Genomic DNA, 24,861 nt, shown 5'->3' with positions numbered 1-24,861 from the left:
AAAATCAACCAATGTTAAAGTTTTTGAGCATTAACCAAATATGGTTAAAAATTCGATAGGAAAATTTTCGCCATTTTAATTTGGAAGTGAACAATGGCGAAATTGAACGCGTTTTATTGTTTTTAATCCATGTTTATTTAACGTTTGATTCCACCGGATTTGTTAAACTGTCGACTGAAGGATTCAACAATGCCAACTCTGCTGGAAGGTAATTCTATTTTTTCTTCTAAAATATGATTTTTGAATTTGAAATCAAATTTCTTTGCAGGAAAACTAAACGGATCTTCCGTACCGTCTTCTTCCGTCGGCGGATTAGCGATTGCGATGGTACCGGACACCGTAGTTGAGAGAAAACATTTTCGGAAACGGAATCGGTACGATCCCTTAGCATCCGTCAATCCCGGCTTAGCACACATCCCGGTGGTAAACAAAAACCAGCAACAACCGTGGTCGTCGTTAACAAAGTCTCCGGAACCGTGTTCAACGACAACAGTGATGATTTTCTAATAAAGCCCCGCAGCATCCCGAATCACTAGGAAGAGGAAGTGCCGATCGATAAGGAAGAAGATAAGTTGAACCGGGAGCTGTTTCGGTTCCGACGGATTGAAAAACGAAATCAACAAATACGGGCATCGATTGATTCCGATAAACTCCGTGCACCATGGTAAGTAAAAACATATAGTTAGTCTACAGCAATGCTAATTCCATTTTCAACTACCTTTTGCAGCAATTCCGGTTCCACAGAGAAAAGATAAAATCGAGATGATTGCCGCTCGACCAGCTGACCTGTTGCTGTTTGCTCGGAGCATGATTGAGTGTGATGCTTCTCATCGTCAGCGACCCTGGGGGTGATAACCAGCCATGCCACCACTCCGAAACCCGTTTGCCAGCCGCATTTATCAAAAGTTTTTTGAAGCCAAAGTTATACAACTTATTGTAAGTATTCTACCTAATTTGTCTCTGAAGTATTTAGTAATTATTAGATTAACTATTAGATTAGTAACTATTAGATTAGTTATACAAGAATTTATTTTACAGCTTCCGGTCGGTGCGTATAATGTCCCAGCACTACAATCGCTTTCTCAAGCTGCTGGAACGTTGGCCGGTGGATCAGAGTAAAATCGGGCGGGATCTGGGACAGTTTTTGCGGGATCAGCTGGCCGGAGTGCTGGGTGGTGTCAACATTATTGCCGTGAACGACGAAAATCTATCGTGACAGCATCGAGCGTTGGAGAATCTGGTTAACGACGTGCACCTGAAGGCACACCCGAGGATGCTTCAATCGACTGCCACCGAGCTGTCCGGGGAGCAGTGCCGGGACGTGCTTTCATCGGCAGTTTATGGAATACTTGAACAAGCAATGATGAAGGTATTAGCCGGCGGTGTTCATAGATTAGGATTAGTTTTAAGCAGAAACTTTGCCACGAATGTTGGCCATGTTCCGGTTATGGCCGGGTCACGTTTTTGAAACCTCAGAAAGGAGAGCTATTTGTGTGCGCGGGAGGTCACACCAAAGAAATTTTAAAAACTGCTCCGGAAGCCAAAACTATTGCATTGGATCGAGATCCAATTGCTCATAGGATTGCAACTGATTTGGCTTCCTGTTACCCGAAACAAATCATACCTGTACTTGGGAGGTTTTTCCGAGCTTCCCGCAAAATTGCGAGAATTAAAGATTCGACAAAATTCCATTGACGGATTCATATTCGATTTCGGTTGTTCCTCGATGCAGAAGGACTGCGTGGTTCTTCAATTAGCAGAAACGGTCCCCTGGATATGCGAATAGATAAGGATCGATACCAGGACAGTCCAACGGCCGCTGAAGTCTTGGCCAAAATTGACGAAACCGATTTGAGCCGGATATTGAAAATTTACGGGGAAGAAAAACAGTACAGGAAAATTGCCATAATCGAGGCTCGTCACTCAATGCGTGAAATCGAAACCACACACCAGCTGGCTGACATCGTTCAGTCCTGCTTCGGAACGGGAATGCACCGATTGGACAAATTTAAAAGACCAAGCCATCCGGCCACGAAAACTTTCCAGGCGCTGCGAATCTTTGTCAACAACGAACTGAACGAAATCAACTACGGGATGCTGCTGGCCCAGCGATATCTGAAGCTTAGTGGCAAACTGGTGGCCATAACGTTCCACTCGCTCGAGGACACTGTCGTAAAGCGGCACGTCATGGGTAACGTGTTGAACGATATGGCCAATCGGTTGCCGCTGCGCTACTCCAGCCACACCGTTTATCACGAACGGCAGGCGATGGACAGTCTAACGAAACCGTGCTCCGGATGGCAGCAACTGACCAAACATGTGGTGCTTCCGGGTGACGAGGAGGTCGAACGAAATCCCCGGAGTCGGTCGGCCAAACTGAGAGCGGCGGTAAGGGTGAGTTAAATTTCGTGTTCCTGGTCAGGTGTGCTAAGAAATTGCCAATAAATTCGTATTAGAACGCTGGATGATGATTTATCTTTCGATCCGAAATCCCAATTCTAGTATTTTTAAGAAAAAAAATTACCTGTTTTCCTTCCATTCTGCGATATGGTTCAAAATTAACCGTTTTTCAACTTCTCCGCAATAATTTCTTGCGGTTAAAAAGTTACCATATTTCCACTTCTCAAGAGAAGTCAAAAAATGACTTCTATGGAAGAAACCAAAAAATAACTTAACGCGGAAAGGTGTGAAAATGGTTACTTTTTAACGATAATTGGTTAAATAATTTCCAGCGTGCTGGCAAAATTAACGTTGGCCCACCGTACGTACACACTCATTTGGCGCAACACCTTAAACTTGTAAAATTGACCCATTATTGCGAACAGCCGAGATCTGTCAAAAAAAGTGTCGTTTCCTCGAGTCAATTTTACACATTATTTAGAAAAGCTGGCTTACTAAATAAAGGGTAGTTTTTTAACTTGTCATTCAGAATATACAACTCTTTCTGCCGTAACCGATCTCGTTCGACGATTCAATGAATCGGTTAATGCTGAAAGATCAGTTCAGTTCATTGAGTTGATTGAATATTTTCCTATTCTGTAACAGGAGCATGAAAATTATACCTTGCCGAATACAGAAATTCAAAACAAACTGATTTGTTTTTATTATTTTCTTTCCATCCTTCTGACACTTTAAGGGCTAACATCAAAGGGCTGACATCGCAGAGCGGGCTTCCAAAATAATGTGTAAATTTTACATGCTTACATTACTAATTTTCACCTCTGCTTTGACGTACATGCTGTGTACACAATAAGGGGTACAAGGACTTTACATGAAAAAGGAGTTAACCCAGTCTTTTCCGATAACGGGTCAAAACTACACTATAAGGGGTTGCGCCAGATGAGTGTGTAAGCAGAACTCCGACAGGTCAAAACCAGTGCAACACCGTCCGAATAAACAAACAGTTTGACAGCACCTAGTGGTGCACTAGTGCAACACTCGACATAAACAAATACGGTAGTTTTGAACCACGGTCGTACTTAATTTTGAGTTAAAATAAAAGAGCGTGTTCCAAACAAAAAACAAAACAAAAAAGACTTCCGCAAAGCGTCTTCAACTTATTGCGAAAACCTATATTTAAAATTTGACTAAATCACCACCAGTGATCGTAAAAAGTCTAAATAGTGCCTGTACCATGAGTGAAGAAGACGAGCGAACGCTTTGGTGCGGAAATCTTTCAGAAAAGGTTACAGAGGAAATGCTGTATGAACTTTTCTTGCAGGTAATTTTGTTCACAAACATGTTGTAATTGTAATTTTATTGAGTAACGATAGCCTTCTTTGGTACTGCATAAGGTTACATGTTGGAATTTCAAGATGTATTTTTGTCTTAAGTTTCTTTATTTTTTAATTAATTTTCATTAACTATCTCATTAACGTAGGCCGGTCCAGTCGAGATGGTCAAAATCCCGCGGGATCCCCAGAATCCCAAACGGCAACGATCTTATGCCTTCATTACGTACGCTCATAGCGCTTCGATTGAGTACGCCATTAACATATACGAGGGCACAAAACTGTTCCAGCGCCCGCTGACGTTGCACAGGAAGAGCAGAAATGGTCCCAATCAGGGTGCATCGCCCCGGGTTAACAATAACGGAACACCAAATCAAAATCGAGGCCCCCACCAACAACACAATCAATCTCCGAACCAACAGCAGCAGCAGAGTCCCGGGGGGTACAATGGTAGCCTGCAGCTGGATCAGAACCAATTCGGAGGTGGCTTTAATCAGGCCATGTTCAACCAAATGCTAGCGAGCCTGCAGGGAATGCGGGACACGAATATGCAAATGATGGGCCAATTGCCACAGGGCCATCATCAGAACAAAATGAACCGATCGCATCAGGGCCAGCAGCAACAGCAGCAGCAGAAGCCCTACTCCAGGGGGGATCGTAACTCCGCAGGGGATGAAGGGTTCTCGAGGGACCGAGGACGAGGAGGCCCGAATCGGGGAGGTGGTGGTGGAGCTAATCATCGGAGAAACGATTATCGTGGCCGGCGATAGATGGGACTTGGGTTAATAGTTTAAATTTTCTTTACCGGAAAAAAATTACAAATCTTTAATTTTGAGAATGAATAACTTAAACTTAACTTCTTGAAAAAGACTCTGTCTACCAAGAAATTCTTTCAATTTTAAGAATCTTTTTTCTGTAGTTCAAGAACATAAATCTACATACGAAGTTTGTAAAACTAGACACCGGAAGATAGGATTCAGATTTCGAGTTCTATAAATAAATATAAGATATATTGAGCAGTTCTTTGTAGTATCATTTCTCTTCGTCGCGTTGTTGACGACGAAATAAGATTTTTCACGTTAATTTTTACGTGAAGTATAAGTGGGCTTTTAATAATCAAATCAAAACGCATAGGATTTAAAAAAAAATGATAATTTTAAGGAACGAAATGTACCAACTACGTAATAGGAACTTTTGACTTGATTACTAGGAAAATTTATTTCTAGATGAGTCAAACAGGATTACCAAATGTTTGGTGATACAAATGGTATTTTAAAACTATTTTTTCCAGTAGAAATTTACTAAACATTTTTTCTGAGAGTACCTATTTAGCTGATAAAATTCAATGCGTTTCGATGTGGGATCATTATGAGTTCAGTTGAAAAATGAAAAAAAAGTGATGTGCATTTGGAATAAAAAAAAGATTGATTTTAATTTGAAAAAACTCATCTTAAAAAAGTTCATATGTTGATGTGCTGAACCAAATTAAAAATTTGGGGAAAATCTCCGGCGCAAATTATTAGATAATATCCGTATATAACAGTAGGTATTGTTTTAACATAGCAAAACGCAAATGTCAGTATTACTTAAAACTCATGACTTCGGGAATTCGGTAACTCTTTAAAATACATTCTTGAAGGAATATCAAAAGCAAAAATTATCGATGAGTGTTAATTTATAGAGGTACTTACCTAAACTAGAAAGAAAAACAAGTTGTAAAATTAACAACTTGAAAAGTGGCTCTTCAAGATCAAATAAATTAAAAAAATAATCTTTTGACAAATCCAACTAGTTTGTTCACAAACCTTTCTCCAACTGCTTTTCGGTTGGAGCTTTGGATTGCTCAATGCTGAAAAACGAAAACAAACATTAGAACCCCTCTTATCAAACATAAAAAATAACGAACAACTCACAGCAATTGAAACTGTTTCAGAAAATCAGTTTCTTGGAAATGTGTCGACATACTTCCACCTTTCTGCATAGCTTCTATCAGCTCCGGATTTGATTCGATAATGTTACCGATAAAATGTTTCACCAGGGCAAAGGCAGCTTCGAAAAATTCTACACATCTCTGTACCGACTGTTGATGATCGTCAACAGATTCATCATCTGCCTTTTGGATTTCTTTTTTCAGCAACAATCTATCCAAATAAGAAGCCAGCTTTTCCAAAAAGCTCATCATTAGTTGGACGACCGTATCGAAGCACTGCTCCGAACCACCTTTGAAGTTCAATCCCGGACAGTCTATGATCGAGAACAGAATACCACACAAATACTGAAAGAAGATAAGAATTTTAATAAAGCCATTGAAACTGTGTTCAGTTCTTGAGCTTACTTGATGAAACAACGGATTGGGAAAGTCAAACCGTTCAACTTGGGCTATTATAGTTTCCAAAAGTCGGACAGTCCAACGGTGGAAGCGATTATGGTTCAGTTTCATGATGGTTTCCCACCAATTTTTGTTGGAAAAACTTAAAACATTCCCACTATCATAGATAACGAGCTGGTTACAAGCTTTTTCGGAACCGTTGCTTTCTATGTAAGGATTTGAATCAGTCGTTTTATCTTCTTTTGTTGTTTTAAAGGGAATAATTTTAAACGTTGAATGACCGATGTTCAAAAGAAGAACTATATGGTCGAACAGAGCTAGCGAATTTTTTGGATCCTTCGATCTCTCGACAGCACCCACGAGCAGATTCATCAAAGAATCGGCCTTGCTCCAGGTACCGAAATTCTGGATAGTTGACATCAGTTGGTTACGATCCACTTCTAGAACTTTGACGCATTCAAGTAAAGCTGACATAAGTATGATGGAAAATTGCTGATCCCTTTCATCTGTTTCGAAAATGCGCCAAGTTTGATCGAACAATCGCTCGTACACTTTCTCATAATTAATAAACCCTTTTTCTCGAGTTTTATAGATACATTCCTCAAGCAAAGAAATGCCTTTCAAAGCTAACTGAATCGTTTCCGAGTCTATCATTTTTAAACAAATCTGTTGGACCAACTCAATCGTATCGCGATCGATAAAACTCTTATCCCCGAGTTCCATCAGATCCCACACAAACTGACAAAACCCGGACAAATCTCCATAATAATAGAACCAATCTTCTCGAAGTAAATTCGCCTTATAGGTAGCAATAAGCTGTTTGAGAATATTCTGACCGTCACCAGCCGGTTTCAGAAGCACCTTATCCCAAACGTAACGTTGCCGAAGGTCTTGCTGCATTTGGCCCAATTCATCGGACAGCACAAATGCCGTTGATTCGAAACAGCTCATGATTATGGAAATTTGAAGCTGCCAAGAGACGTCGAAATTGGTTTAAAAAAAAAACCTTCAAAATCAGTCTTTAGAAACATACCTCCCGTAGACTCTTGGCCCGGCACCCGATATCCCCGGCAAGTTCGAACAGCTTCTCGACTTCGTTATCGTCATCATCAACCATTTCCGGTAGCAGTAGCGAACGCAGCTCCAGAAGATTCTCCTGATAGCTGGGCAGGATGGCTTCGAAGTCCAGACGGGAAGGCCATACCTTTTCGCAGCTCTCGACCAGCGGAAGCAGTTTCAGCTTTCCGATAAGTAGCCGGAGCGTCCGTTCAGTGGGTTTCAGAGGATCCTCTGGCACCGCTTCATCCAGCATGATCGGTTCTCTATGATATTTCTGGTCACGGCCCTGGAAGCGGAACAAATTATTATATCAATTATTTGCCAGAACAAAACACAAAATTAATTAATTTAATTTAATTAATTAAACCCTTTAGAAGTTACTTTTGTCCTTTTAAATTTCTGCACGTTCAAAAGATTTTAACAACAAATCGAGAAAATTTACTTTTCCCTATAAGAAATCCTAAGAGCAAATCAAAGAATATCGCTGCTCTACTTTTTAGGCTACAGGTGGTCAACTTCAAAAATCTAAATAACTTCCTAAAATTAGTGAACCTTCATATAAGAGAAGCGACATCTGATCCCTCTTAAAATAAAATATGTGGCAATGTTCAAGCTCTAAAGTGAACGCTCCTTCAATCAAACAAAACAACATTGAACCAGTGTTCCGAATATCACTCAATTTTCATGAGAGACACTGAAACGTTTTCAACAGCGAAAGCAAAACCTAAGTTGTCGGTTGGTTTATCTCCCAGTGGGGCAAAGATTGTGTTCGACAGCGCTGCTCCGAGAATCAAAGAAATAAAATTTGAAAGAGAGACGTTTCTTCTCCAGTTGGAATTCTCAACTGAGTGAGGAGCTACCTGATTTTCAGTTTCTTTTATCAGTCAATAACTTTTCTTGCTCAATCACTCACTCACTCACTCGTTTACTGATCGATGATCGAATGCTGTCTGCCTGATACATCTTGCTTTCTTGTTGCTGTTGTTGGGGAAGATTAAAATAGTTATTCAAACACGCAGGCAGTACGTATGAACATATGTTTCTGCCGCTTTGCCAGAAAGTACGCAGGCAGTATGAACCGATGCAAGGCCGCATTGATTGAGTTTGAGTGAGTGAGTGAGTGGATTTTCGAATTGTATCTTGTATCAGTCAGTGTCTCAATCACTTCTGATACACCAGGTAGTGAGCTTGAGAGATCGACTTAGATGCGAGTCCGCTCTCGCTTTTGAATCTTGTTTACATTGACTTCGCATTGTCGCTCTGCCGATTCTCTAGGGAACAACAGGCAGCAGCAATCGGCTTTGAATGTTTCCAACTAGAAACCTATCATGAGCGTTTCTTCCGAGTGATTTTCGGAAGACTGCATTGAACTCGATGCCCGAAGGATCGCGATAAACGGTATGAATGACTTGAATTTTGTTAATAATTAGTTAGTTTTCTAACTAGAAACACGATTCACCAAAGCATTGAAATAAATTGCACCTAATCATAAATTCATATGACCAGCTAAAAAAATTATCTGTTTGAACTATAACAACAATCACAATACCTTCCTTGGTTGAGTTTTCAATAAGAAAGGTAAAAGCTCTGGGACAAAATGCTTGGATCGATTGGAATCGATTTTGACAGTTCTTTTGCTCGATTGGAATTTTGTGTTTCAGATGTCACTTCTCTTATATACAGGTTCACTACCTAAAATGAGTAGCCCAACTGTTCCAAAATGTTTCGAGAGATCAAAATTGGTTAATCTTCAAAGATTTTTAGCCTTCCCGCGCCTTAAATCAACAGAAAATTTACCGCCTAGAACACAATGCAATTTTGCGTTGAATTTATAAGTACTTGATAAGGAAACATTAAAAAACGGCCATGAAAAAAAATAGAAGACGTCCGTTTTTTTTTTCTCATGTTGTGGTTGTTAAACTCACAGATTCGTGTTGGAAAGAGTTTTTCCATTACTCCTAAAAATGTTTTTCTTCCATAAACTCAGCTTCGAGACAAAATTTTATATGCAAAACCAAGGTGAGTATATATTCAGGAGGTGTTCCCGAATAACGAATCCCCGATTCAGCCATTTTGGCTATGTATAGGCTATGCAACTATACTCATGAAGTTTGTTTACCAACAAACCCCAGAAAAGCTGAGCAAAAAATAAACAAACTCATTGAGAGCCCCGCTCACTCCTAGCCTACTTACTGTCGAAACCGACCGACATGGTTGCCACATGTACAGATTTATCTAGACAGGTACAGATTTTTGAGTACAGAATCTGTACGTACAGATATGACAGATTTTCAAAATTTGGTACAGATTTGTACAGATTTTTGACTTTTCAAAACTGTAAAAAGTTTCAACATTTTGTTTTCATCCAGTATATTGAAAACTACTTAGGGCATCCGCAGCAATCGCGAGCAAAGTGAAAATGCTCACGAGTTTAATCACTTTGATACCGCACCGGGGGTTAGTATCATGGTAAGTAAAATAGGGCCGTTGCCGTCGGGACCGACAAAATCACCAAATTTGCTCACAATAAGAGCAAACGCACCAATGAGTGAGTATACGCGGCCCGGTTTTGCTCATTTCAGCGGCCCGGTTTTAGGATACACACTCTTTCGCGCACCAGTTGGGTGAGCATCGCGGGCGAGTCTTAACTGTTACACTGAAAAAGGGAATTAAAAAATCATTCATATTAATAAATTCAAAGCGGCAGTTATTTATTCATTCGAAAATAAATTATTTTTTCAATTGTATTCAAATATTGCACTGTGTTATGGTTAAAAAGATACATTAAATGCTATGCATTGAATTTTTTTCATAGTTTAAAAATTTTTTTAAACAGTTGCCTGATATTTTTTTAAATTAGATTCTTACGAACTCGTTCTGTTTATTTTTAAGAAATTGTACAATATCGTACGTGGAATAATCATGAAATTCAAACTTATATCGATACTCCCTTCGGGCCCTAGAAAAAACCACCCTATGTTTCAGTGAGAGATGTGCTGGCCGTGACTTGGGCCCCATTTTCGAAATATACCTTTTCCTCTTCTAAAAAAAGTGATGAATAAAGAAGTTCCTTAAAAACCTTATATCGATATACGTTCACAAATGGTTATAGTATTTTATAAACTGTTTAGGAAATCTTAACTGTTCTAAACTGTTAAGAGATCTTTAGAAAAATAATTCGCATATGGTGCCACCCAGACAGTCATCAAAAATCCCAAAGCACATTTCCAGTTAAGTTACCATGCGATCATTACTATTTTGTTATTTTAAATTGAATTTATCATGCATTTTATTCAACATTTTGTAAAATAAAGAATATCATCAATAAACATTTAGTAGTCTATAATTTTTCAGTGCATGTTTGCTCTCGCCCCTTTCTTGTGAGCAAATTTGGTGACTTTGTCGGTCCCGACGGCAACGGCCCTATTTTGCTCACCCATATACTAACCCCCGGTGCGGTATAAAAGTGATTAAACTCGTGAGCATTTTCACTTTGCTCGCGATTGCTGCGGATGCCCTAAGAAAGGGGCGAGAGCAAACATGCACTGAAAAAATCTACCTTTTAATGCTGAGTTAACAAACTACGCAGCTCGAGGCGCCTACAGTAAGTCGCATAAATGGCGTCAACTCGGAAGCGCCCTCGCTGGCTGAAATAGAAGCGGCAATCAAAAACATGAAATCCAACAAAGCACCTGGGATCGATTGTATCCCTGCTGAAATGCTGAAAGCCGACCCTGCCCTGTCAGCACAAATGTTGCACCGTCTTTTCGCTGACATCTGGGATACTGCAACATTCCCGGCCGACTGGATGCAGGGTACACAGTAAACGAAAATTACCGAATTCGGTAATTTTTTTACCGAAATCCTAACATGTGGAGTTCGTTAAACTGTTCGGTAAATTTTTCATGGCCGAGAAGTGACAGCTGTCAAATATTACGGACCTTTTTCGGTAAAAAATAACCAAAACTCGGCTGATCATCTGTCAAAATATTGACAGTTGTTAACATGACAGCTCGTTATATTACCGAACAACCGGTATTGTTGAACCGAAACGTCTTTAATTATTACCGAAAGGCCGGTAATGTTTAACCGATATACTATACAAGCTAGTTAATGTGTACCGAACAACCGGTAGAGTTTACCGAAATACCGAAATTTATTACCGAAAAACCTGTAATTATTACCAAAATATCTATAAATTTTACCGAAAAACCGTATTTTTTTTTACCGAAAAGCTGTAAAAGCTCGGTAATATTTACCGAACAACCGAAATATTTTACCGAAATACCTGTAATTATTACCGTAATTCCGGTGGATATTACAGAAATACAGGTAAATATTACCGAAATACCGGTAAATTCTACCAAAAAGTTCGGTAACTTGTACCGAACAACCGGCGACGTTTACCGAAATATCGGTGGTTTTTACCGAAATTTTTGTAATTATTACCGAAATGCTGGTAATATTTACCGAAAACTGTAAAAATTTCGGTAATTTTTAACGAAATCCGTTATACGTTCGGTAATTTCACCATATGATGCAAAGCGCATAACGCGAGATGATTCGAGTTTCCAGAGATTACTTCAAGCAAGAAATTTCAATCCTGAGGAATACATAATATGGTCGTCAGAGACTCATTTAAATCGATGTTGTGCCGAAGTGTCTTCTGGAAAAAAGTGCCCCTCACGTTGAACGCCGTGCGTAATTAAAACACCGCTTTAGGAGAAAACATCGATTCGACTTTTTTATGTCCATCTGTGTTCATCAGAATTGAGATTTCTTGCTTAATGTCTTCAGGATACTCGAATCATCTTGTGCATGATAAGCTGAAATAATAGAACGTTTTACGGGTTTCAGTAAAAATTACCGAAAATTTTTCAGTTTTCAGCTAACCTCATATTTGTTTTTTGCTTATCCATATTCGACATAAAATTCACTAACAGTCGTGAGAATCTTCAGAAGAGAAGAAAATACATGAAGAATTTATTGAAGAATTTATTTATTGTGGAAATGAAAATCTCGGGAAGGTAGGTTAGATATCGTACTGCTAGCTGATTACAAAGACTGCAATTGATACTGCGCAAGCGGCTTCCACACTGAAATCGCTATCTAAGACCATCTTGAATCTATAGTTTTCCCAATCTCAATTTGTACTGAAATTCATATCAAAATGTGAATCTTAAATCTGAGTTGGAAACTGAAATCTGAAACCTTAATCTTAATTTGATTCTGAATCTAAAATCTGAATATGAATCGGAAACTGAAACTTTATCGGAAACTGAAACCTCTATCTGAAACTAGATTTGAAATCTGAATCTAAAAACCTAATCTATATTTGAATCTCAAATTTAAAACTGAATCGAACAACTGAATCTAAACTGGTATATCTCAATCCTAATTTGAATCTGAAATCCGATCAAAATGTGAATCCATAATCTGAATTAGATACTGAAATATGAACCCCAAATGAATGATGAATGATTCTGAAATCTGAATCGTAATCTCAACTAAATCTGAAATCTGAATATGAATTGGAAACTGAAAACTCAATCGGAATCTGAAACTAGATCTAAAATCTGGATTTAAAGTTTTAATCTAATTTTGAATTTTAAATTTGAAACTACTGCTGCTGCTGGGGGTGATGGCTGTTTGCAATCTTCTGCCACTCAACGGATGTTTTGTTGCCAGATTCATAAACACAAACACACGCCTCCGCCAAAGGCTATCTGCAGACCACATCTCGAAGTATTAGTTGCTAGAAAAACAACAGAAAATAATATATTATTTAACTTTATTTAACACTGCTAAGATATTGCGAAGTAGAATTATAAAAAAATTGTCTCCACTTACCTTGGTATTCCTTTTTTAAACCAAACCGGGTGCCGGGTGGATCTCCTTTCACACCAAAAAATTTACCCAAGATCGGACAATGCAGGTGATTATCGGTGGGTATCGTATAATCCATATCGGCAGCAAGCAGAAACGGGAAGTACCTAGGTAACATTCTGGTGTAGCGGTGGTTACATCTTCAACCAAGAAACAGTTTGTTTTTTGCTCTGTTTTACTTACTTGTAACACTGATGAACTTGTAACACTTGTTCCGGGGGACGGATGAGACAGTAAAATCCATCTTGCAGCTCAATCATTTCCAAATCGTTTGGGACAGGAAAAAATTTACCAAAGGTGAGATTGACCACTGGGAATATTGCTGCTGTTGAGGCTGGTGGCAGTAATTACTCGAATTATGAAGTTTGTTGGGACCGTCGCTTGGACCCTTACCGGAACTTTTGCCGATCTGTCTTGGAAGTTTGGAAAAAGAAGAAATGCAATTGGGTAAAGGAAAATTTACTTTGGGTCATTGGGCATTCGGCTATTCAATTTTGCAAAGCTGGAAGATAACTCTTTCTGCAAGCGCTGATTTAGGTAATGATGATATCGAATCATTTGATACTTACCTGCAATTTCAATACCAGGTTAAAAAATCTCAACCGCAGGAAAAGGCAATCATCCAACAAGCCGGACAATCAGATACTATAAAGTGCGCTAGAGGTTCCATACCTCTAGCACGCTTGGAGAGTAAACCTTCCAGCAGAGGTAATTCGGTGGCACACCAGTATTATGGGTTATTATCACAAATCGATTACCGAAACATTAGTTCAACCCGCACCGGATGATTTTAATTATCGATTTTTCTCAACATCATCCACAAACACGCGATACCGAAATTTTACTGCTCGATAGAAAGCACCCCGCTTGCGCATACGCAAAAATTGAAAACGTTTCTTTTTGATTTTGTTTTTAGTGGCGCAAGCGGGACGTCACTAACACATCGCGGTTATCAGAAAGAGACGGTTGTGCTCAAAGCTGCAAAAAATGGGCGCTCAAAATTTGACGTTTGTGTTGACGGCGATGCTAATTTACAGTTTTCGGTGTTTTTTCACCGAAAATTTACGGCGAAGCGATTTGTTTATATAAAAATAAACGAACCTCGGTAAACAAAGAATCAATCTACCGAACTCGGTAAAAACAAGACGTCAGATCGATCAATTACCGAAAATTTACGAATTACAGAACTGGTTCGGTAAAAAAAATTACCGAACTCGGTAGTTTTCGTTTACTGTGTATCCTCGTAAAGGTCCCGAAGAAAGGAGACCTGACTGAGTGCGGTAACTGGCGAGGCATAACGTTGATCTGTACAACCCTCAAAGTACTCTGCAAAGTGATTCTGAACAGGATCCAGGAGAAAATAGACGCTACACTCCGACGGCAACAAGCTGGATTCCGATCTGGACGATCATGTGTGGACCACATCACAACGCTACGAATCATACTGGAACAAATCAACGAATTCCAGGACTCTCTTCTGCTGGTGTTCGTTGATTTCGAAAAAGCATTCGACCGACTCAACCATGAAAACATCTGGGCGGCTCTAAGGCGACGAGGGGTCCCAGAGAAACTAGTCCATCTCATCGAAGCACAATACGAGGCATTTTCGTGCAAGGTCTTGCACGACGGTGTCTTGTCCGAGCCAATCCCGGTAACTGCTGGAGTGAGACAAGGATGTATTTTATCACCGCTGCTTTTTCTAATCGTAATGGATGAGATTCTGACTGGATCGATCGACTGTGCACCGAACCGAGGATTGCCGTGGAATCCTTCAACAATGGAGCATCTGAACGACCTTGACCTGGCTGACGATATTGTTTTGCTCGCCCAAACGCAACCGGATATGCAGAGCAAACTCGACGACCTCACCGAAAGTTCCAAGGCAGCAGGTCTCAAAGTCAATGTCGGAAAGACCAAGTCGATGGAGATCAACACAGGAAATCCCTCCAGTTTCATGGTAGCTGGGCAACAGGTTGAGAGAGTGGAGTGCTTCCAGTATCTTGGTAGCCAGATAGCGCCTGATGGTGGTGCCAGGAAAGACATCGAAACCCGGATCAGAAAGGCCCGATTTGCGTTTGCGAGTCTCCGAAACATCTGGCGGTCACGCCAGATCTCTCTACGAACAAAAATCCGAATCTTCAACTCAAACGTCAAATCCGTATTGCTGTACGGGTGCGAAACTTGGTGCACATATGCGGTGACGACGCGAAAACTGCAAGTATTTGTAAACCGCTGCCTGCGGAACATCATCCGCGCTTGGTGGCCTGGCAACTGGATCTCGAATGAGGAACTGCATCGCCGGTGTCATCAAAGGGCGCTAGAAGTCGAGATTCGAGAACGTAAGTGGAGATGGATTGGGCACACGCTGCGAAGAGATGAAAACGAGATTTGCAGAGAGGCGCTAGATTGGAATCCAGAAGGTCATCGAAGAAGAGGCAGGCCCAGAAACTCGTGGCGGCGAAGCCTAGCCGCTGAAATCCGAACTGTCGACGAAAATCTTGACTGGGACCAGGTGAAGACGCTGGCTCCGGATCGTCAACAGTGGAGGTCTTTTACCACGGCCCTATGCACCGGAGGATCGGCGCGGGATCATTAAGTAAGTAAGTAAGTAAGTAACAAACTACGTTCAGCGTGTAGAATTTGTTGACATTCAGTTTAGTTCAGTTTGCCACGGATCAATTTTACAATTTTGAATCGTCGGCCGACGGACCGGTGCATTGAGGGCAACAATGCTTCTCTACCGATCGAACTTGGCCCGCCCAAGCTTCCCCCGCTTCCGAGTGGTGCCTCGGTCGAGAACGACGACAGCAGCAGCAGCTCATCGTCGAGAAAAGAAAAGTGAAAAATTTCCCATCACTGCAGCAGCATGACCACCAAGCACTGTACTGTTAAACGATCCATCAGCTCACACAGTGCTCCGGTGCACCAAGAGTTCCCGGCGACAAGTACTGCAAAGAACCCATGCTCCAAGAGTCGAACGACACCTTCGAACAGTCGGGCTCGTGTTGCCTTCATCCGCCTCCCAATGTTTGCCGTTCAAACGCAAACGGCTGGTAGAAACTCCCCTACCTGGACACGCTCATGAAAAAGCCGCAATTTGCTGGAGTGGATATTTGATGGTGGCTTTCTTCCGGTTAAGGCCAATGACACGAAACAGTGACCAACTTCAACACAGGCTTAGAAACCGCAGCTAGTCATACCGGACAAAAAAGGAGCTGGGTAAGGATGTTTCTTGTCTATTTTCAACTAAAAATGACGACATTGTTCTTTTTCAGGAAACGTTCGCTGACCAAACAACTACCACCGGAAGCGGTGATGTATTTGAGGATGAAAGCTAGTCGAAAAGACTTCCACCGACTCAGCTGGCACCGCGGTCTCATTCGTGGGAGTTAGCCTTCGAGCTTTATCCGCCCGCTACGCTGTTGTTTTTAACAAAAATGTAAATTCTATTGACAAAAGTGTAGGAAGTGATATAGTGCTAAAGAGAAAATATTTAGGGCTTAATATTTGTGGAGTGTGTATTCCCAGATTTAGAAATTGAACCGAACCCTTGTAGCAAATTAGAGAAGTGGTATAAATGGTTTATGAGAGAAAATGCATGAGCGAGAGAGTTGTGGTATAATTTCCGTTTCGGTAAAAAAAAGGGAGAGCAAAAAAAAAATCAGTTTGAAGAAAGAAGTCATTAGTAAAAGACGTGAAAAACTAAAAGTAGTGGAAAATTAAAGAAAAGGTGCAATCTAAAAAAAAAAAGAATGGAAGCAGCTGAAGGGATGAATCCCGCCGAACACGACAATGGCGCAGTAGCTCCTAAGCGGTAAGTTTTCTGCAAAAAAAACTTCCCTATTTCAAAATTTCAACGTAGAGGTATAAATTCTTGCGAAGCGCATTAGGTTGCCATCTTGTTTTTGGCATTCGAGTTATATTGATTTAGCATTATTTCGCTACAAAAATTGTACAAGACGCTGTAATTGAGGAGTAATCTTTTGATTATCAAGCTGCAATTTATTGCAAATATATAAACTTTGCCATGAGAGGCAACAAATTATTGTAAATTTTTGCAAACATCATTACTCCGCCATCTTGTTTTGTGACGATTGATTTAATATCCTAGCAATATTGCCTTCGGTAGCAACTCGGTTCCACTAATAGATCATCAAAAAAAAGTCGTTTGATGACTTCCTGGTTACAATATTTAAACAGCCACTTGGCCCTGAGAGGCTTCCAACGAAATTAAGTTCCAAATAACATTAAATATGGGTGCTTCGAGAAGCAGTCGTTTGATGACTTCCTGGTTACAATATTTAAACAGCCACTTTGCCCTGAGAGGCTTCCAACGAAATTAAGTTCCAAATAACATTAAATATGTGTGCTTCGAGAAGCACTTTTCTTCAAAAGCACAAGGAATATAAATAGTTAAATAATGAAACTCAAGAGACATCAACAAAAAAAAAGGATAAGGTTCCTTCAATCCTTGAGAATAAACTAATTCCTTCAGATTTTCTGAGAATGCCCTTTGAACTGCGACGCTATTTTGGTATGGTTTTATTTTGAATGTAGTGACCCTAGAGGTCCATTTGAATGAAAATTGATATGATGTGCCCTGAGTATTATACGGAATGAAGTAAATAAAACGAAACATAAATAGTTATTGAACCCCGAGAGTCTTTTTTTTTTTCGAAAGAAAACAAATTCAAGTGCCTGAGAGGGTCACTGTTAAGATGGTGAAAAGAAAATAACAAAACTTGAAAGGAAGTAAATAAAATTTAAAAAAAAAACAATGAGAGATAAGTTTTATTTTTATTTTCATACAACCTGAGAAGCCCTTTTAAAAAATAACTGGATACTATGCGCTTCGAGAGACTGTATTCTAAGATGAATGATTTTCCAAACGTTTACTTGAATAGTACTAATTGGAGCCCCGAGAGGCTTGTTTGGAAACGTCAGTATTATTTAACATAAATTGATCATATAAAGTTCTGAGATGCAAGTAATTTACGAAGTAAGGCCCCGTGAGGCCTTGTTCGAATCGTTATTACTGATAATTAATATTGAATATTGACACGCCCCGAGAGGCAATGAATTGAGTGCCCCGAGAGGCTTAACAAATGTTTAACAGAATAGTAATAGTTGAAGCCCTGAGAGGTTTGTTTGAAACATCAGCATTATGCAACTTAAATATATAGCCCTGAGAGGCAACGAATTGATGAATTGAATGCCCTGAGAGGCTAGGTTCAAATCGTTAGTACATGATAACTAATGATGGATATTGAAACGCCCAGAGAGGCAACGAATTGACGAATTAATGGCTCCGAGAGGCCTTATTCGAGTCGATATTTCTGCCCCGACATGCCCTGAGAGGCTTTCCAAAAGTTCAATAGAATAGGGGCCCCGAGGGGCAAAGAGTTCAGTACTCCGAGAATCTTTCCAAAAGTAAGATATAATAGTAATAATTAAAGCCCCGAGAGGACTACTGAAATGACTGATAGCTGATAATGGATATTGACACGCCCCGAGAGGCAACGAATTGAGTGCCCCGAGAGGCTTAACAAATGTTTAACAGAATAGTAATAGTTGAAGCCCTGAGAGGTTTGTTTGTAACATCAGTATTATGCAACTTAAATTGATAAATATAAAGCCCTGAGAGGCAACGAATTGATGAATTGAATGCCTTGAGAGGCCATGTTCGAGTCGTTAGTACCTGATAATTAATGATGGATATTAATACGCCCAGAGAGGCAACGAATTGATGAATAAAGGCCCCCGAGAGGCCTTATTGAGTCGATGTTACTGATAACTAATTATGGATATTGACACGCCCTGAGAGGCAACAAAATGAGTGCCCCGAGAGGTTTTCCAAACGTTGATTTGAATAGTAATAGTTAAAGCCCCGAGAGGCCTGCCTTGAAATGACAGCATTACTCAAATTGGATCGATACAAATCTAGCTTTGAGAGGCAACGAATTTATAGATTGAAGGCCAATAAACCGCCAGAACTGTCTAGTGAACATATTAATCAAATCTGTAGAGGCAACGAATTGATAAATTCTGGGCCCCAAGACGCTAGGGTCAAGCAATCAGTATTGTGTTATAATTTTAATAAACAACGATTTTATGTATTCAGTGTCCTGAGAGACCACCCTTAGATAATTTAAAGTAGTGACAATGAAATGCTTAAGTAATTCCTTTCGAGTCATCAGTGCTTACCACAGTGAGATTTGTATTAATCAAGCACAAAGTGACCTTTCGAAATTTACATTCAAATGGTATTGGTGAAACCTCCGAAATGCTTGATTTGAGTGCCAAGTATTGTCCACTATAGTTTCTTGAACCTTTAGTAATCTAAACCTAGTAGATGAATTGGTGAAATTAAAGCACTTGTAAGCTGAATACAAAAAAAAAAACTGAATGATATTAAAACAAATTACATTTGAAATGAATAGAATAACTTTCCAGCTATATAACTATTTAGGAATTATTTGATAAATAAAACTGCTTATCAGTTGAAGCGGAGTTGCATGTGAACCTTAGTTTCTAATAAACACGTGGTATTCCCATTTCACAGGAAAGTACGTAAAAATACTATCAAAGGTCCGAAAGTCACGATTGCTCTACTAAAAAAAAAACTAAAGCAGGAGAGAGTGCGTAGTTCGTCTCTTGCCACGAAGCTTAAAAGAGTGCGATCGGAGAAGCGGCAATTGGAGTCTACAGACCCTGACATCGACGACTATGGTTTCATGCAAAAGCATTCAACTATGCGCGACTCTCATTACTCTCACACTAAGGATGAGTCGATGCTGGTTAAATCTATGAATAATCTGTCAGTGGCAACCTTGAATGTTCCTGAATGTAAACCTCCGCATGGTGAAGCTGACGTGACTCGGAAGTCTTTCGAACAATGGAAAGAGCTGCTTGAGGCTTCCATGGATTTGGCTGGAATTGAAAGCGAATCAACGAAAATGCGCTTTTTCAAAATAAAAGCAGGACAACAGTTGATGGACATCCTTGAAAACACCACTTCATCTGCTGATGGTCCTGATTTCATCCTGGAACCTTATTCGGATGCCATCTTCAGATTGCAAAAGTATTTTGGTTCGAGGCAATATTTAGCGGCTCATCGGCAAAAACTTCGTAGCATGGTACAATCAACCGGCGAATCTGGGTTGAATTACGTTAAGCGTGTTATCTCTGCGGCGAAGATGTGTGATTTCGATGAAGAACAGCTTGTCGAAAATGTGGCTGATGTTATTCAATGCCATGCATTGGACGTGAAGATGCGCGATATTGGTAGAAAAGTATTCAGGAAGGGAGCGTCACTATCGGATCTGGTTGAAAAAGTTCGTTCCTATGAGCTCGATAAATTGAACGAAGAAGTGTTCGCAAAAACACATCCACAAGCATTTGATAGTAGTTCGGTGGCAGCAGTGGCATTCTCACATCAATCCCGAAATCATGGATCGAACGGACGTTTCCAAACCCAACGTGGGGGATATCAGTTCCCGAACCGTGGGGGATATCAATTCCCGAGCCGTGGTGGATATCAGTTTCCGAACCGTGGGGGGTACCAAAATCCAAACCGAGGTGGCTTTCAATCAACATACCGTGGAGGCTATCAATCTTCGTTTCGTGCAAGTTATCAGCCCAAGCCTGACCGTGGCAACTGGCGTAACAATCAAGGTCAATTTTTCCGTGCCAATTATGATTCTTCGTCAGCAAAACAACCGGTTCCGTGTTGGCGTTGCACAGCTAATTTTCATGATGCCGAAGACTGCGGTGCTAAGTTTAAAGTTTGTGATAAGTGTGGCATGGAAGGCCATATTCAACGCGCTTGTACTGAGATTGTCCGAAAAAGATGTTCCAAGTCGAACGAGAAACGTCGACACCAAAATGACCATGACGATGCGGCTCCTAAAACAAAGAGAGTGCTGAAAGTTAGTAAGGATGACGATAATGATGATCAGGCGATTGGAGAGCAATCTGTAAGTTTTTCTGATTAACTTTTATGCAAAATTCGACTTAACTGTTCAGTATTCCACAATAATTAAAATTAATTTGTTTTGTTTTAAAATACTTTAACTGAAATAATTAATAAAAATGAATTGAAATTGAAATCACAGAACAAACGTTTCTTAAAACTATTTGAGTCTTGTCTGTGGGGATAACTTAGATAATGAAATAAAAAAATCCATTACAGGACACTACAGCATCCGTCGAGAATAGTGTCAAGAGAGATGATCCGGATGCACACACTTTGTTAAAAACTATTACTGACGAAAACATCGAAAGGAACGATTCTAAACAGTGGTCTACAGTTCCACTTTATATCAGCAAAGTGGGTGATTCGAGATTCACTGAAGAAATAGTTGTCGGTAGAATTGCTGATGTCCTGGTTGAGTTTTTGATAGATTCAGGGGCAGAGGTCAACACGATTAGTAATGAAACTTTTAAATTGCTGACCAGCTGCAGTGTATCCCGAGACAACTTATATAACGTTAGGACGGGTTCAGACAAGCCACTCCGTGCATACGCTCAACTCGAGGTAATTCCTGTCGTTGCAACATTTGAGGCAAAACTGTTTCTGTCCGACGACCGTCCATTTTTGATGGAAAAATTTTATGTTATTCCAAAAGCTAGGGCTTTACTGGGAAGAAGTACTGCAATCCGATACAGTGTTCTACAATTAGGGTTAGGGGTGCCCATTGGAAATGACTCGGCTGAATCGATTTGTTCATTACTAGCTGGAGAAATCTGCACTTTGTCAAAAGGCACTGAGTTTCCTAAATTTTCTATGCCAGCAGTTACGTTGTCGTATGATAGTAGCAAACCCCCATCTAGGAATATTTATACCAATATCCCACCAGCCTTCAAACACGAAACCGAGAAAAGACTTCAGGAATTACTTGATTCTGGAATCATCGAACAAGTAACAGATACTATGGATAAGTCTTTCTGTTCATCTCTCTTAGTAGTCCCGAAAGGCAAAGAGGACATTAGGTTGGTCGTTGATTTGAGGGGGCCCAACAAATGCATCAATCGCACCCCTTTTAGAATGCCAACCTTGGATTCTATCCTGGCAAATCTCGATGGAGCAAAATGGTTCTCGACCCTGGATTTGACTAGTGCATATTTTCATGTGGAGTTATCAGAGGAATCAAGGCATCTAACAAACTTTTTTGCTGGTAGTTCTACATACCGCTTCAAAAGGCTGCCATTTGGGCTGACCAACGCACCAGATATATTCCAAGAGGCTATGGAGACGGTTATACTAAATGGATGTGCTGGAGCAGTCAATTACCTAGACGATGTATTAGTTTACGGTCGTTCCCGAGAGGACCACGATAATAATTTGAAAGTTGTGCTTAAACGGTTCAAGGAACACAATGTACGGCTCAACGAAAGTAAATGCGTATTTGCCCAACAGTCTGTAAAATTTCTTGGGTTCTCTTTGTCAGACGACGGCCTTCGCGTAGATGAGGACAAGTTGCAGGCCTTAAAAAGATTCCGAAGACCCGAATCTCAAGCTGAGGTAAAAAGCTTTTTGGGGTTAGTTAACTTCTCCGAGAGATTTATAACAAACAGAGCTGATAAGACCGAACGTATGAGATTATTGGCCAATTCTGATTATTTTTATTGGGACTTGGCGGAAGAAAAAGAGTTCAATCATTTAAAACGAGAAGCACTCCAAGCGATAAAAAGACTAGGGTATTTCGATTATAAACATAAAACCGAACTTTTCGTGGATGCCTCCCCAATAGGACTTGGAGCGGTATTAATCCAATTTGACGAAAAAGACAGGCCAAGGATAATTGCCTGCGCGTCGAAAGCGTTGACGGCAAGAGAGGCTAAATATCCGCAAACACAAAGAGAGGCGTTGGCTATAGTTTGGGGGGTTGAAAGATTTCGCTTCTATTTAACCAATCTCAAATTTACAGTACGCACTGATTCAGAAGCCAATCAGTATATTTTTGGCAATGGTTATCGGAATAACAAGCGATCTATAACTAGAGCCGAATCATGGGCTCTAAGGTTGCAATGTTTTGATATGTCTATTGATAGAGTTCCAGGACATTCAAATATAGCCGATGTGTTGTCGAGATTGATCGACAAATCGCAATCAGATGAAGCTTTTGATGAGGACAACGAGCAGCATTTTTTGTACGCCCTAGATGCAAAGAACATGAACATATCATGGACCGAAATCGAAACAGAAACCGAAAACGATATGGACCTTACAGAAGTGAGAAAGGCCCTCCTGTCTGGTGTGTGGCCAAATACATTACGTAAATTTGAAGCACACGCTAAGGACCTGCGTTTACTTGGCAGTACTATTCTAAAGGACGACAAGATAGTGTTACCATTAAAACTTCGAAACAACGCAATGAATCAGGCTCACCATGGTCATATAGGAATATCAGCTATGAAAAGGATAATGAGGGAATATTTTTGGTGGCCAGGGATGAGCACTGAAGTTGAACAGTACGTCAAAAAATGTGAAACTTGTTTGTTAATTTCACGTAAGAATCCACCAATTCCCCTATCATCCCGGCCGTTACCAGAAGGACCGTGGCAAATTCTTCAAGTAGATTTTTTGAGTATTAATGGATGCGGATCAGGCGAATTCTTGGTTTTAGTCGATACCTACTCCAGATATCTGGCTGTTGTAGAAGTTCACGGACTGGACGCGAAAACCACCAATCTTGCGTTGTGCAAAATCTTCGTTACTTGGGGATTGCCCCTCATAATGCAAACGGATAATGGACCGCCTTTTCAAGGATTGGAATTCATTCAATACTGGGAGAACAAGGGAGTTAAGATCCGCAAATCGATTCCTTTGAGCGCACAGTCAAACGGTGCCGTAGAGCGCCAAAATCAAGGAATAATCAAAGCTTTAGCGGGTGCCAAGGAAGACGGTATCAATTGGAAAGTAGCTCTACAAAACTATATTCACGCTCATAACAACACAATTCCAAACTCAAGATTAGGAGTCACGCCATTCGAGCTTCTAGTTGGATGGAAATATAGGGGAGTATTTCCTTGCTTATGGGAAAAGCAGTCATCTCCTTTAGACCGTGTAGCTGTTCGTGAAAAGGATATTGAGGCTAAATACACGAGCAAAATCTATACGGACGACTACCGAGGTGCAAAGGAATCACCCATCGAAAAAGGAGACACAGTCGTAATGGCTATTCAAAAAAAGAACAAAATCGATAGATCTTTCTCAAAGGAACGTTACTCTGTAGTGTCAAGAAACGGAGCAAAACTAGTAATTCAAAGTAGTCGCGGTGTTACTTACGTGCGAGATATTAAAGATGTAAAACTAGCAGCAGCCATCGATGATGATTCCGGTAGTGAACAGTCCGAGAATTCCTTGTGTGAAGAATTGGCTATTCCGGAGGAGTTAGAGCAGAGGGTCCGCGCCAGAAGAGAAGTTAGAATACCTAAAAAGTATAAAGACATGTTTTTATACCATATATTTCAATAAATAATACTTACTTGTGTCTTTAGTTTAATTTTAATAATTTTGTTTCAATTCGAGTGAAAAAGTTTGAGCAGAAAATGATAACAAAAATACTGATGATGTCAAGAAATACACGGTTGAAAATAAGAATGCGGAAACGAATAAAATTAATACACATCACTATGGGCGCAAAATAAAAACGAATAAATAATTCATGTTGAGAAACTATGGGCCCAAACAAAATAAAATGTACAAAAATACATAAAAAAAATAGAAAGTATAATTATTCACGTCGAATATCTAATAAGATAATATGTTAAAAGAAAGCACACTCAAAACTTTGAGAGATTTCAGAAAGATGATTCTTTATAATATAGGATAATAATGAATTTCATATGGGC

The 24,861-nt window shown here is 40.1% G+C and overlaps 2 protein-coding genes and 1 pseudogene across 9 annotated transcripts; 2 read left to right on the top strand and 1 right to left on the bottom strand.

Moving 5' to 3' along the window:
- Window positions 1–2,463, top strand: LOC129757303 (probable methyltransferase-like protein 15 homolog; annotated as a pseudogene).
- LOC129757301 (uncharacterized) lies at window positions 74–24,608 on the bottom strand. Of its 8 annotated transcripts, none has more exons than XM_055754482.1 (8): window positions 24,496–24,608; window positions 24,296–24,440; window positions 12,970–20,910; window positions 7,094–12,874; window positions 6,067–7,029; window positions 5,645–6,006; window positions 2,525–5,580; window positions 74–2,427 (listed from the first exon to the last, which is right to left on the bottom strand). In XM_055754482.1, the coding sequence occupies exons 4-7, from the start codon at window positions 7,370–7,372 to the stop codon at window positions 5,529–5,531; spliced, it is 1,656 nt and encodes a 551-aa protein (XP_055610457.1). In that variant the 5' UTR covers window positions 7,373–12,874; window positions 12,970–20,910; window positions 24,296–24,440; window positions 24,496–24,608; the 3' UTR covers window positions 74–2,427; window positions 2,525–5,528. The 8 variants fall into 8 exon arrangements, with proteins under 8 accessions (XP_055610457.1, XP_055610449.1, XP_055610450.1 ...); XM_055754474.1 differs by having other exon boundaries at window positions 5,645–7,029; window positions 7,094–7,405; window positions 7,501–12,874; XM_055754475.1 differs by having other exon boundaries at window positions 5,645–7,029; window positions 12,970–13,124; window positions 13,189–20,910.
- Window positions 3,491–4,750, top strand: LOC129757304 (RNA-binding protein 7-like). Its single transcript, XM_055754483.1, has 2 exons — window positions 3,491–3,721; window positions 3,881–4,750. The coding sequence occupies exons 1-2, from the start codon at window positions 3,635–3,637 to the stop codon at window positions 4,499–4,501; spliced, it is 708 nt and encodes a 235-aa protein (XP_055610458.1). The 5' UTR covers window positions 3,491–3,634; the 3' UTR covers window positions 4,502–4,750.
- Window positions 24,609–24,861: the final 253 nt, after the last annotated feature.

This window comes from Uranotaenia lowii, chromosome 3 (genome assembly GCF_029784155.1).
Source record: "Uranotaenia lowii strain MFRU-FL chromosome 3, ASM2978415v1, whole genome shotgun sequence".
In the NCBI taxonomy this organism is placed as follows: Eukaryota; Metazoa; Arthropoda; class Insecta; order Diptera; family Culicidae; genus Uranotaenia; species Uranotaenia lowii.
This window is presented reverse-complemented; position numbering and strand designations above follow the sequence as displayed.

Bases quoted from the DNA above. Each gene is read 5' to 3' on its own strand.
- LOC129757304 (XM_055754483.1), top strand. From the start codon at position 3,635: ATGAGTGAAGAAGACGAGCGAACGCTTTGGTGCGGAAATCTTTCAGAA. The intron at 3,722-3,880 runs GTAATTTTGTTC...TCATTAACGTAG, and splicing joins TGTATGAACTTTTCTTGCAG to GCCGGTCCAGTCGAGATGGT.
- LOC129757301 (XM_055754474.1), bottom strand. From the start codon at position 7,372: ATGCTGGATGAAGCGGTGCCAGAGGATCCTCTGAAACCCACTGAACGG. The intron at 7,030-7,093 runs GTATGTTTCTAA...GTCTCTTGGCAG, and splicing joins GGGCCAAGAGTCTACGGGAG to CTTCAAATTTCCATAATCAT. The intron at 5,581-5,644 runs GTGAGTTGTTCG...TTCGTTTTTCAG, and splicing joins CTGAAACAGTTTCAATTGCT to CATTGAGCAATCCAAAGCTC.